Here is a 13,315-nt window from a genome sequence, read left to right on the forward strand (position 1 = left end):
GTAAACGGTGACTGACCCTCCTGTGTGTTCCTGGGCTCTCTTCCATTTTGTAATTGTTTCTTGTGTCCTTCGTTAGTGTTCCCTGTTTGGTTTAAATGCTACTGCGGACTGAGGAAGTTCAGACGCAGAGGACCTAACTAATAAGCCGCGTAGTAAACTTTACTCCCTTCCCAAGTTATGCCCAGGAGGCAATAAACGATATTACGCGGCTTGATGATGTAACACTTTGTTGAGCAGTGGGAAGACTGTCACGGCGTGTGGAAGCCCAACGAGGTATTATACTTCGGTCATATGTGCGTTACTGTTTGTCAACTTTTTCCTAGACGTGGTTGTCGATTCTTCTGCAGCTGTGGGTGCGGTTTGTGCGGCTGTGGGTGCGGTTTGGAGCATCTCCCTTGTCTGTGGGTCGGTAAAACAGTCTGGCGACCTCAACTTAGTGTGACCTGCAGTTACGGCCGTTGTGAGAAGGGTTAACGAGTCACAAGAGACCCTGTACACCCGTATTTGAGCCCACTTAGGAGGTAGGTTAGTGAAGCTAGTCCAGGTGTGGCAGCTTGATGGGGCTAGGAGTTGCGGTCGTAACAATAAAAACTCTGGGAGGCAGATACAGACTGCAAAATGAATAAAAACGATTCATAAAAACCTCAAGAGCTACAACCTGTAGCGGGGAGTGAATCTGCAGGTGGATAAAAGGGATATCATTGGGAATAAAGATGGCAGTGCCACCGTGGTGGCCCTGACCAGGAAATGGAATGAAGAAAAATGCACGATACCCAGGAGGACCAAAGTGAGATGATTCTCCGAACATTGTCTCCTGCAAGCAAATGCAAAACAGGAGAAACTTTAAAGATCAACACCTGGAGTTCCTCTCTTTCAGGAGGCTCGCAAACCGCGATAATTCCACTGGAGGATCTTGAATTTTAATATTTTAAGGGGATTTTCAGGGAAGCCACAGTTAGAAGCTTCCCATTGCCAACCTAACTAGTTACCTGAAGAGACCATAAGAGGAAGATTCCTCGACAAAGACGTATCGTTATCGCTCTTCGAGAAAGTCTTATTTGGATGACAGGCAGAAAAACCCTCTATATCCATATCATAAGTGGATGAATCACTTTGATTACGTCTGGGTCAGGGATTTTCCGATGGGGGACGTTCGTTGAGTCTAGGGACTCAGCAGACCCCAGGGAACGTTTCTGGTAGGACTGAGGAGGAAGAGTGGGAGAATTGTTAATATGTTGCTGTGGCAGTTTAAAAGACTTGGAAGTCGTTCATGGTTGGGAATCCATGGTGGCGTAGACTTCGACAATATGTAATTTTGTGCAAAGGAATCTGTGATGTAGCTGGTGAAGATACAATGAAGGCTTTGCTGAAGATGTAGTGGAGGGCTTGGTTGAAGATGCAGAGGAGGTGACACTTTCTAAAACAGAAAACCTGTTGCAGACAGTAACTGAAGGAACGACATTCTCAGAAGAACAAGAAGAAACATTTGATGGCTGAGAAAGGCAGGAAGGTGTTGCAGCCTTATTACGTGTGGTAAATGTAGAATAACTAGAGTATAGGGAGGAGGCGTAGGTATTTGTCCCACCATCTTTCTGTCTAAAAAGAAGTTCCCGCTTTGCACTACCAAGACTAATTAATAGAGAATTAGGCAGCTGATGGATGTCCTGCTCAAGAAGGTAGATGAGCTTCCCTGCAGAAGAAGCAATAATGTTCTGATTTGCATTCAGGAGTAGGATGGGAGTCAAGGGCAGACTACACCGAGGAAGGTTTTGTACAGTTATTCATCCCATGACCGAATTCGTAACACCGTTAACACTGCAATGAACGATCGATTGGAGAGAGAGAAAACAGATCTTTTAACACAATTAGGGAGAACAATAAAATTTAAGCATTATCATATTAACATTTCCCTTTATCTTGGCCACTCGTTGAACATTATCAGGACGTAACTGAGGGATGTTATCTTTTGAGAGTTCGTACAGGTCCTGGCTGTAAATACGTCCTTCACAGTAACTGAACCCTAACACTCCATTAGAAGAGCATGATAAATGGAGAAGCATCATCGCCTGTGTTAAATCTTTAGTTCGAATCAAAACACCTTTGCCATATTTCTTTATATTATATGTAGAAAGTACTCCACTCCCCTTTCTACACTTGGCAGCGTGAATAAAATTTCCTCAATCATCTCTATAATATGCTACAAACCAGCAAGGTGTAAGTGGGTGGCGAAATTTATGAGCTCGTTCTTCTGCATCATCAAAGACATTAGGACAGTAATCATTCTCGCTGTCAGCTACATTGCTTGATCGAATGACCTCAGCAATAAGGTTGTTCTCTCCAAGACGTAGATAATTTATTGCCCCAAGAGCAGCTTTGGCAGCAACGTCTGATGTAAATATCATGTAACACCGATTAGAAAGACAATCGCCATCGTATTTCAGACGGATATGGAAAATTGTTCTGAAAGGCTTGATAACTGAGTGAATAGCATCGTATGATATAGGCATGGGAGCATAGACATTAATGATCATGAGAGTGTCAAGACAGAACTCAACAACTGACCCAAGACGTCTTTCATCTTGGGAAACAACAGGGGGGGGTAGTACGAGTTCCCACCTGCGCAACACCATCAAGACCAGAAGATGACGTTTCGAAGACCTGGTCGACTGCCTCTCGATGATCAGAGGAGTTTTCATATTTACTCATTTGAATACTATAAAAATAAATTGTCTACAGGGACCAAGGGAGACCGGTTACTGGGGAAATGAAGGGAGCGAGCGCTGGCTGCCCTGAACGGTACCTGAATGGTACCTCGTCCCCATGGAGGCCACTCGTTTTAAAAAAGTGGTCCCTCATGACTCGAAAATTGTCCACGACAAAACTAATACCTCCCCCTACAACGCATCCTAGCCCAGACACCCAACCATTCAACACAAGACGACCTCAAAAGGTGGCCCCTCTAGTGAGCGGCACCGTTGACCTGTACTGGCAGCCTAACTATGGCAACCATTTAGTCTTGTTCCTCACTGATGACCTTGTTAGCATGGATATCCCGGAGTAGGGTCAAAGCCCCCCCTAGCCTCACTCGCCAGGCCATAGGGACACGCAAGCCCCCCCACCCCGACATGGTGGTTCCGTATAGGGGTGGCGGGAATAAGACGCAAGGTGCCTGAATTACGATTGTTTACGCCCGCCCTTACTCCGTTGTGTGTAAGAATTTTGTACTAATCACCCACCCTCATTCCCCTTATAATACCCCTATTCCCTTTGGTTCTTAGAATTGAGTTAGATATATGATAGAATGGTTGGCCCCAACCATAGACTCATTAAATTTCACCCAGATCCTCCAATAAATTAACAACATTTTTTGCAAGACTGTATTCTTTTTAGAGCATGCTTGCGTGAGGGTGGCGAGTGCATAACCAGCTACTTGCCACTATCTCTTCCCCATTCCTCTCCCTCATCCCCTTTTGTCATGTGATAACCGACGCTTCTGAGACCACAGGCAAGCGCGTGTTCCGCGATTGTTCCTAGGCATTAGTTGGACAGCAGTGATTGTCGTGATAAGGCATACGTCGCTTGCTGGAATGTTGAAGCGCTGACACGAGAGTCGGGGAATATATTTAGAAGGCCATTACTAGTAACTATTCCCCAAATGTTACCGGCAGTACGTCCCTGTCGTGCTAAGCAGGATAAGTACCAGTCACGGGATAGGCTGAGTGTGATGCCAGTCAAATTGTGGTGGACTTTGAGTTTTACCATCTACATCACTGCGTCCTAGTGGTTTGTGTACTATTGGAAGATGGGTGTAGTTTTCTGGTCATCTTGGCCCCAGTCAGTTGTGTACTTGTATCATTAGTATGTTTATGCCCTTAAATGCAACCGATATTGAGAGCTTGCTGCTGGGAGCTCCGAAACCAGACGACTCAAGAATTCTACATGTATGTGGCTGTCTGTATTCCTCCTGGGGACTGCATATACACTATTCACGTACGCGATGAAATAATATTCTGTTGAGCATGGGTTTGAACGTTAGTTTTTCTGTTACCTTACATACGCATATACTAGGAGTCGGATGCATCAATCATTGACATTTTAAATAGTTGATCATTTTACTAACATTTTACTAACAGCTGGTGTCAGTGGGCTGTTCTTTTGTAGCAGCATTGACAAAGGCAGCTGTAGGTATGATTTTGATGACATGTAGAAATCACATCGACCTGAAAATTCAGTATGCTTATTAATTCTCTCTCTCTCTCTCTCTCTCTCTCTCTCTCTCTCTCTCTCTCTCTCTCTCTCTCTCTCTCTCTCTCTCTCTCTCTCTCTCTCTCTCTCTCTCTCTCTCCCATTCTCTCTCTCTCTCTCTCTCTCTCTCTCTCTCTCTCTCTCTCTCTCTCTCTCTCTCTCTCTCTCTCTCTCTCTCTCTCTCTCTCTCTCTTGAATAACTACTATTAGTAAGTCAGTGTTTGAAGTTCCATGTTAATGTGTGTCTGTATGTGTGTGTGTGTGTGTGTGTGTGTGTGTGTGTGTGTGTGTGTGTGGGTAGAGCTAATAGACCAGTAACGTTATTGGGCAAAATAATTTTGGACAGTAAGGTTAATGATCATGTTAGATTAACGTTACTGATCTCGCCATTAAAGTTAGTATATATATATATATATATATATATATATATATATATATATATATATATATATATATATATATATATATATATATATATATATATATATATATATATATATATATATATATATATATATATATTTATGTAGAAGGGACACTGACCGAGGACAACAACAACAAAAAAATAAATAAAAAAAAAAGCCCACTGAGATGCCACTCCAAAGCGGTAGTCAAAAATTGAAGAATAAGTGTCTTGAAATCTCCCTGTTAAAGGAAATCAAATCATAGAAGGTGGAAGTACAAAAGTAGGCAGGGAGTTCCAGAGTTTACCAGAGAAAGGGATGAATGATTAAGAATACTGGTTAACTCTTACAACAGAGATGTGGATAGAATAAAGATGAGAGAAAGAAGAAAGTCTTGTGCAGCGAGACCGTGGGAGGATGGGAGGCATGCAGTTAGAAAGATCAGAAGAGTAGTTAGCATGAATAGATGATAGAGAGGCTGAAGACAGTCAGTTAGAGGACATGGGTTGATGAGACGAAATGCTTTTCATTCCACACTGTTTAGAAGAGCGGTATTAGTGGAACTCCTTACATTGGACGGATAAGGCCCCTCTATAAAGGTAGCAGCTCGGAGCCTTGATAAAAACTGCCGGAGACGTCTCAGAACACCTAGCTTCATAGAAACTGTTTTACCTAGAGATGAGATGGTCAGAAAGGAAACTTGAGATGACGTTACAGCGAGAAGGATAGAAGCCATAGGAGGACAGTTTGGAAATCAAAGATTTGTGCCAGATTCTATCAAAAGCTTTTGATATATCCAAGACAACAGCAAAAAGTTTCACCAAAATCTCTGAAAGAGGATGACCAAGACTCAGTAAGGAAAGCCAGAAGATCACCAGTAGAGCGGCCTTGACGGAACCCATACCGGCGACCAGATAGAAGGTTGTGAAGTGATAGATGTTTAAGAATCTTCCTATTGAGGACAGATTAAAAAATCTTTAGATAGGTAGGAAATTAAAGTAATAGGACCGTAGTTTGAGGGATTAGAACGGTCACCCTATTTAGGAACAGGCTGAATGTAGGCAAACATCCAGTGTGAAAGCACAGGGACACTAGATTTTGAGAGGGCAATAAATTACCGCCCCGTCATAGGAGAGAACCATCTGCCATGCGGGCAGGTGGGCGGAGCCTGTATCAATGCGCGCGGGCCGAGGTGAGCGGGGCACGACCTTGCTCGGCCTCACTCCCAGCCAGGTCACCCAGCGCCCAGGACGTGCCCTCCTCGACTCCTCCCGAACCAGCCTGCAGAAAGGACAGCGTGGTGCAGCGGTAAGCCGAAGCCCTGACCAACGAAGCTGGCTTTCATCGAAGCAGACTGGAGGAGTGAGTACACCAGTGGAACGCCTGGGGTGAGTTATTTGTGGTAAGGCCTGTTAACAAGATTTCATTTCCAGTCACCCAGCGACCACGTGGTCGTCGCTCCTTGCCCGGCATAAGTGATACAGTGCATAGTGCCGACTAATTACCTCCGTGACCCAGTAATTTATCGTCAGGCTGTGCTCTCACAACGCAAAAGGACCGGGCATTGGCCTCACTTCCGAAGGAATAGGTATTTCTTTGTGTGCGGCCCACGCGCCACTGAGTGTAGCCATAGCTAGCCAGGCCTTTGTTGTAATTACTGTGTAAATATAAGTCAAATATTTACGACTGTGCTTTCTTTTGAGTGTCCCACCCTAGTCTACCTGGAGACTCAACCAGGAGTCGCATGTGATCGGCAGGGGTAACGTAAAGGAAACACCGATCCATGACAATTGGCGCCCGAACAGGGACCTCATACTAAGCGCAGTCACGGTAGAGTAATTCTTTGGTGCCGAGTACTTTGCTGATATCTTTTGCTGCAGACAATGGCGTCCGAGGGTCACAGTGAATCTTTCGATCCCTTTGCGAGATTTAGGCCTGAAATTGCGGCGCTGAACATAACAGCAGCGACGAAGGTTAGTGAGTATATACAGAAGCGGCTAGCTGAGGAGAGAGAGGACCGCTTACGTGCCGAGGAACGTGAGAGAGAGGACCGCCAGCGGGAGGAGGAAAGGCAGGAACGTGTGAGGCAGGAAATGATTCGTGGCGAGGAACGGGAACACGAGAAGGCGATGGCTGAAATGGAGCTTCGCCGTGTGGAGGCAGAAGAGACTCGATCTCGAAGTTCTGAGGGAAACACTCTTCGTGCCTTACATAGGGTGAAACTAAATGCTTACCGTGAAGGGGAAGACATTGATGCTTTCATTTCCCGTTTCGAGAGGCTGGCCAAGTTGTATCAGATGGAGTCTGAAGAGAAGGCCATCGAATTTTACAGCCTGTTTACAGGCAAAGCCTTGTCCATCGTACATGGGCTAGGGCCTGAAGATAACTCGTACGAGCACATGAAATGCGCTCTTTTGAAGGCGTTTGGCAGAACGGCGGAGGCAGCCAAGCAGGCATTTCGCAGTGCCGCTATCAGTGATAACGAAACCGCCGTTCAGGCTCACGCCAGAATTTCTCGTCTCTTTGACGAGCGAGTGCAAAAGGAAGGGATTTACCTTACGTATGAAGCGCTACGGGAGTTAGTCATACGCGATAGGTTTGAGGAAATGTTCCCGCCTGAGTTTATGGCCACCACTAAGGCCACGGGGAACGTACAGGCAAACAAAATGGCGGAAAACCTGGACCTCCACTTTTCCGCACATGGGCGTAAAAATGTTCCCCGAGTTCGTTCTGCGGGGAGCGGCAACAAGGCGCAACCCAACGATCCGGAGCCAGTAAGGAAGGAGCAGACACCGTCTCCCTTCCGGCAGAATAAGCCACAAGGACACCCCAGGGAGGGTAGTAAGTTTCAACCACCACGTGGGTGGAATACCGGCTCATGGCGTCCCACACCACCTATGAGAGCTGCCACACACACAGGCAAATATGCTGCCGCGCTACTCGATGCGCCGGACGATATTGTACCAGCGGCAGACACTACCCCAATTACAGCTGTCCAGAACCACCCATTTTGACTAGCGGCCACCTCTTCAGTACTAGAAGGTTCACCGCGGGGATTGATAGTGAAAAACGGTAGAGTAGGGGGCAGGTTGGTAAGGGTAATGAGGGACAATGGTTCTACCGGCTGTGTAGTGAAAGAAGCCCTGGTTACCCCTGCTCAGTTCACAGGAGAACACGTGAGAGTCGTCATGATTAACGGCTCTATGGCTACTTGCCCGATAGCTGTAGTCGACGTGGAGACGCCATTCCTCACTGGCAGAATCCAGGCCGCTGTGATGAAACAGCCTATCTATGAATTGATAATCGGTAACGTTGAAGGGGTGAGGGACGTTCGGAACACGGACGCCGCGACCCAAACCGAAGATCAAGTAGGTGCCGCCCTGACGCGAGCCCAGGCACGAGAGACACGGCCCGTGGTCCCTCTCAAGCTCACATCACCTGACGAGCTGCTCAATAGCGCTAACGTCACTGCCGCACAAAAGACCGATCCCTCCCTTGCAAACATTCGGAAGCAAGCCGCTGAGGGGGTATCGAGGGTAAATAAATACGGAACGACTCGCTTCTGCCAACACAGAGGAAAGTTGTATAGGGAAGTCATCTCCGACCTCGGTGAGACTCGGTCGCAATTCGTGGTGCCTGCACAGTACCGCCACGCGGTGATGGAGATGGGGCACAGCGCGGCCTTGGGTGGTCACATGGGGCGACAGAAAACACAAGACCGCATTAGTCACACATTTTTCTGGCCTGGCGTGATGGCCGATATCGCGAGATTCGTGAGATCCTGTGACGTGTGTCAAAAAAACTGTAGACAAGGGCCGTGTGAAACCTGCGCCGCTAAGACCCATGCCCCTTATATCCGAACCATTTGAGAGGGTAGCTGTAGATATTGTTGGGCCGATCACGCCACGCGCGACTGACGGATCAAAATATCTACTCACGTGTGTGGACTTCAGCACCCATTGGCCTGAAGCAGTACCTCTGAAAAATATAGAGGCCACCACAGTGGCTGAAGCGCTGGTAGGGATATTCTGCCGTGTGGGCATTCCCAAGGAGGTGCTGAGTGACCGAGGCACTCAGTTTACGTCTGCCATGATGGACGAGACGTTTAGGATTCTTTCTGTGAAGGGCCTTAACACGACACCCTGCCATCCCATGGGTAACGGTCTGTGTGAGAGGTTCAACGGCACACTGAAAAAAATGCTCAAGCGGCTGGCCGCCGAGCAACCCAAGGAATGGCCGAGATTTGTGGCTCCTCTCCTGTTCGCATACAGGGAAGCACCGCAGAGTACTCTGAAGTTCTCGCCTTTCGAGCTACTCTATGGAAGAGCAGTGCGCGGTCCACTCCAAGTGCTGAGAGAGCTATGGGACGAGGACGTGCCAAGTCCGGAGGTACGTACGACATACGAGTATGTTATAAACCTGGCTGGCAGACTTAGGGAAACCTGTCGTATGGCCAAGGAAGAACTCCTGAAGGCCCAGGAGGTACAAAAGGCCCATTATGATCGCAATGCGCGACTACGCACACTGCAGCCTGGCCAGGAGTGCTTAGTACTCCTACCCACTGCTCATAATAAGTTGCTGGCGCAGTGGAAGGGGCCTTATGAGGTCCTAGAACGCGTCTCCGACTTAAATTATGTAGTATTGATTGATGGGAAACGGAAACGTCTTCACATTAACATGCTTAAGGAGTATCATGCGCCTACCATCTCTGGTAGCGCTGGCGCTCAGGAACCAGCATATGCTGAGGATAGGGCCACCTGTTTGAAAGCCGTGCGTGATATTTTTTCCCTCTCAACAGCTGCGAAGGAGGAAGGTGAGATCAAATGTAGTGCAGCTGTGATTCACGATGCAGAGGACGTAGGAGATGGTCCTCTCACTGTACAAAAGCGTCAGACGGAGACCGTAGATGACGTCACATTATCTGAAAGGCTAACACCTGAGGAAGTATCGATAATAAAGGATCTTCTAGGTGAATACGCGGAGGTCTTTTCTGACAAGCCTCGCGTGGCCTGGGTGTCGCCACACAAGATCACCCTAACGAACCGAAAGCCAGTGAAGGTGTAACCCTATCAGGTCCCTCTGCAGCTTAGGGACGCTGTGGCTGAGGAAATACAGGAAATGGAGGACTTAGGCATTATCGAGAGATCCGATTCTCCGTACTGTAGTCCTATGGTCGTCGTACGCAAGAAAGGCGGTAGTGTTAGGATCTGCGGTGACTTCCGAAGGATTAACGCAGTAACACAAATAGACGCAGAGCCCATGTTCGACCAACAGGAGATATTTAGCCGGCTGTCACACTCGAGGGTGTTTAGCAAACTGGACCTCACGAAAGGATTCTTTCAGATCCCGCTTGACCCCGAGTCAAGGAAAATAACGGCTTTTGCCACCCCCAGCGGCCTCTATCAATATCGGGTCCTTCCTTTCGGCCTTGCCAATTCTCCCGCGGTCTTCAACCGCCGAATAAGACAGGTACTAGGTGACCTGAATGGGGTCGAGGTTTTCGTAGATGACGTACTGATTCATTCTACGGATTTGGAGGACCACGTAAGACTGTTACGTATGGTCCTTGATAAACTCAGAGACGCCAACATGACGGTTAAGCCGAGCAAGTGTGAGTTGGCCAAGGCAGATGTCGAATTCCTAGGCCACAAGGTGAGTCAAGGACAGTGCCTCTGCTTGGAGGACAAGGTTCAGAAAATAAAGGAAGCTCCTGTTCCCCACACCAAAAGACAGGTCCGATCGTTCCTAGGGTTAGCAGGGTATTACCGCAGGTTTGTCCCCAACTTTGCCGCGGTGGCGCTGCCGCTCTATGAGCTTGTTAAGAAAAGAGCACCAAATAAGGTTGAGTGGGGTCCCGACGAGGACAGATCATTCAAGGCACTGAAGTCCTTGCTGTGCAAGGACCCTATCCTCCAGTTGCCTGACCCTACAAAGCCCTTTGTGCTTAGGACCGATGCTTCCTGTGAAGGTTTGGGTGCTGTGTTACTGCAGGAGAAGGACGGCGACATCTTCCCCGTGGCCTATCACAGCAGGAAGCTCAAACCGGCAGAGAAGAACTACAGCACGGTAGAACGTGAACTACTCGCCGTAGTAGATGGGATAAAGAAATTCTACTTCTACTTATACGGGGATGAGTTTGTATTGCAGACAGACCACATGCCCCTGGAGTCACTGCGTACCTCTAAGAATGCAAACTCCCGAATAATGAGATGGGCTCTGTATTTGCAACAATTTCAGATGCGAGTTCAGTACATCCGTGGCCGAGACAATGTCGGGGCCGACGTGCTGTCTCGCCTTTTAGAAGGGACTAGCGCATCGGCTGAGACGAGCGAGTAGTACCTCTTCACCTCAGTAAAGAGATGATCTTGCCATGCGTCTGGTTAGGTAACTAAGTTATATTCTAGATCGGTCTGAAGGAGTGTGCCTATGTTTACATGTCATGCATAATGCCTACCCATTCCAGCACCAGGTGTCCCTACTTTGTGGGGTACCTGCACATAATCACCCCAGTTTCGCCCCTAGCAGCAGCATCCTTAGGGAGGACGCCTTGGGTGCCTGGAGAGGAAGAGTGTGGACCAGGTTATGTGGTGGCCCAGCGAGACGAGTAACCACCCACACTACTACACCCCAAACTACAGGATGAGTTGTCACTTGTGTTCTGTGTTTGAATATGGGATGTATATGGTACTATGAAGACACTAAACTTTCTCTTTGTTGGCAGAGGGGCTCTGAGGGCAATCCTGACCTGAAGGCCGTTCAGAACACGCTCGTGTCTCCCAGAGAGGGGTGACACCACGCTGCGTCTTCCCCAAGATGAATCCGAAGACACCGCTCCGTGTTCGTGTAGCGTCTGCGTATCTCTTACACATATATTACGTACGCTCGAACACCTACACTCCGTTATGTTATACACAGACATACATAACAATGGGAGGGCGGTTTAAGTCTGACGATATTTCGTCTTGCAAAAGGAACGGGAAGGTTCAGCTGGTTCAGGAGTTTTCCCCCTAAGCGAGATTCTTAACGTAAATACGGGGTTTTACCCTCATGAGCCACCTGAGCTTCCACCCGAAGACCCCTTTTTAGTCTACACACACAACCGTTAGTAGCTAGTAAGGCTTAGAATTTTTTTTTCCGAAAAAAAAATCCTCGTTTGTATGGGGTAATGTGAGAGCACAGGGACACTAGATTTTGAGAGGGCAATAAATTACCGCCCCGTCATAGGAGAGAACCATCCGCCATGCGGGCAGGTGGGCGGAGCCTGTATCAATGCGCGCGGGCCGAGGTGAGCGGGGCACGACCTTGCTCGGCCTCACTCCCAGCCAGGTCACCCAGCGCCCAGGACGTGCCCTCCTCGACTCCTCCCGAACCAGCCTGCAGAAAGGACAGCGTGGTGCAGCGGTAAGCCGAAGCCCTGACCAACGAAGCTGGCTTTCATCGAAGCAGACTGGAAGAGTGAGTACACCAGTGGAACGCCTGGGGTGAGTTATTTGTGGTAAGGCCTGTTAACAAGATTTCATTTCCAGTCACCCAGCGACCACGTGGTCGTCGCTCCTTGCCCGGCATAAGTGATACAGTGCATAGTGCCGACTAATTACCTCCGTGACCCAGTAATTTAACGTCAGGCTGTGCTCTCACAACGCAAAAGGACCGGGCATTGGCCTCACTTCCGAAGGAATAGGTATTTCTTTGTGTGCGGCCCACGCGCCACTGAGTGTAGCCATAGCTAGCCAGGCCTTTGTTGTAATTACTGTGTAAATATAAGTCAAATATTTACGACTGTGCTTTCTTTTGAGTGTCCCACCCTAGTCTACCTGGAGACTCAACCAGGAGTCGCATGTGATCGGCAGGGGTAACGTAAAGGAAACACCGATCCATGACATCCAGCAAGGTAGATGTTGGCAGACAGAGCTGAAGGAGTTTGACTAGTCAAGGTGCAAGCACGGAGGGACAGTTTCGGAGAACCCCATCAGGTCCATAAGCCTTCCGAGGGTTTAGGCCAGCGAGGGCATGGAAAACATCATTCCAAAGAATTTTAATAGGTAGCATGAAGTAGTCAGAGGGTGAAGGAGAGGGAGGAACAAGCCCAGTATCGTCCAAGGTTTTAGCAAAGGTTTGAACAAATACTTCAGCTTTAGAGCTAGATATGATAGCATTGGTGCCGTCTGGTTGAAATAAAGAAAGGCAAGAGGAAGAAACAAATTTATTGGAGATATTTTGGGCTAAATGCCAGAAGTCACGAGGGGAGTTAGATCTTGAAAGATTTTGACACTTTCTGTTAATGAAGGAGTTTTTGGCTAGTTGAAGAACAGACTTGGTATGGTTCCAGGCAAAAATATAAAGTGCATGAGATTCTGGCGATGGAAGGCTTAGGTACCTTTGTGGGTCACTTCTCTATCATGTATAGCACGAAATCAAGCTGTTTTAAACCAAGGTTTGGAAAGTTTAGGTCGAGAGAATGAGTGAGGAATGTACGCCTCCATGCCAGACACTATCACCTCTCTTATGCTCTGGGCACACAAAGACGGGTCTCTGACACGGAAGCAGTAATCATTCCAAGGAAAATTTGCAAAATACCTCATCAGGTCTCCCAAACTAGCAGAGGCAAAACACCTGAGGCACCTTCGCTTAAAGGGATCCTGAGGAGGGATTGGAGCGATATGACA

General features: G+C 47.9%; 1 protein-coding gene across 1 annotated transcript; it reads left to right on the plus strand.

Annotated features, from left to right (window-relative positions):
• The first annotated feature begins 7,750 nt into the window (after window positions 1-7,750).
• Window positions 7,751-11,439, plus strand: LOC135109452 (uncharacterized). Its single transcript, XM_064020830.1, has 5 exons — window positions 7,751-8,375; window positions 8,458-9,593; window positions 9,735-10,931; window positions 11,113-11,217; window positions 11,371-11,439. Exons 1-5 carry the CDS (start codon window positions 7,751-7,753, stop codon window positions 11,437-11,439), a joined length of 3,132 nt encoding a protein of 1,043 aa, XP_063876900.1.
• Window positions 11,440-13,315: the final 1,876 nt, after the last annotated feature.

The sequence above is a fragment of the Scylla paramamosain genome, chromosome 19 (genome assembly GCF_035594125.1).
Source record: "Scylla paramamosain isolate STU-SP2022 chromosome 19, ASM3559412v1, whole genome shotgun sequence".
In the NCBI taxonomy this organism is placed as follows: domain Eukaryota; kingdom Metazoa; phylum Arthropoda; class Malacostraca; order Decapoda; family Portunidae; genus Scylla; species Scylla paramamosain.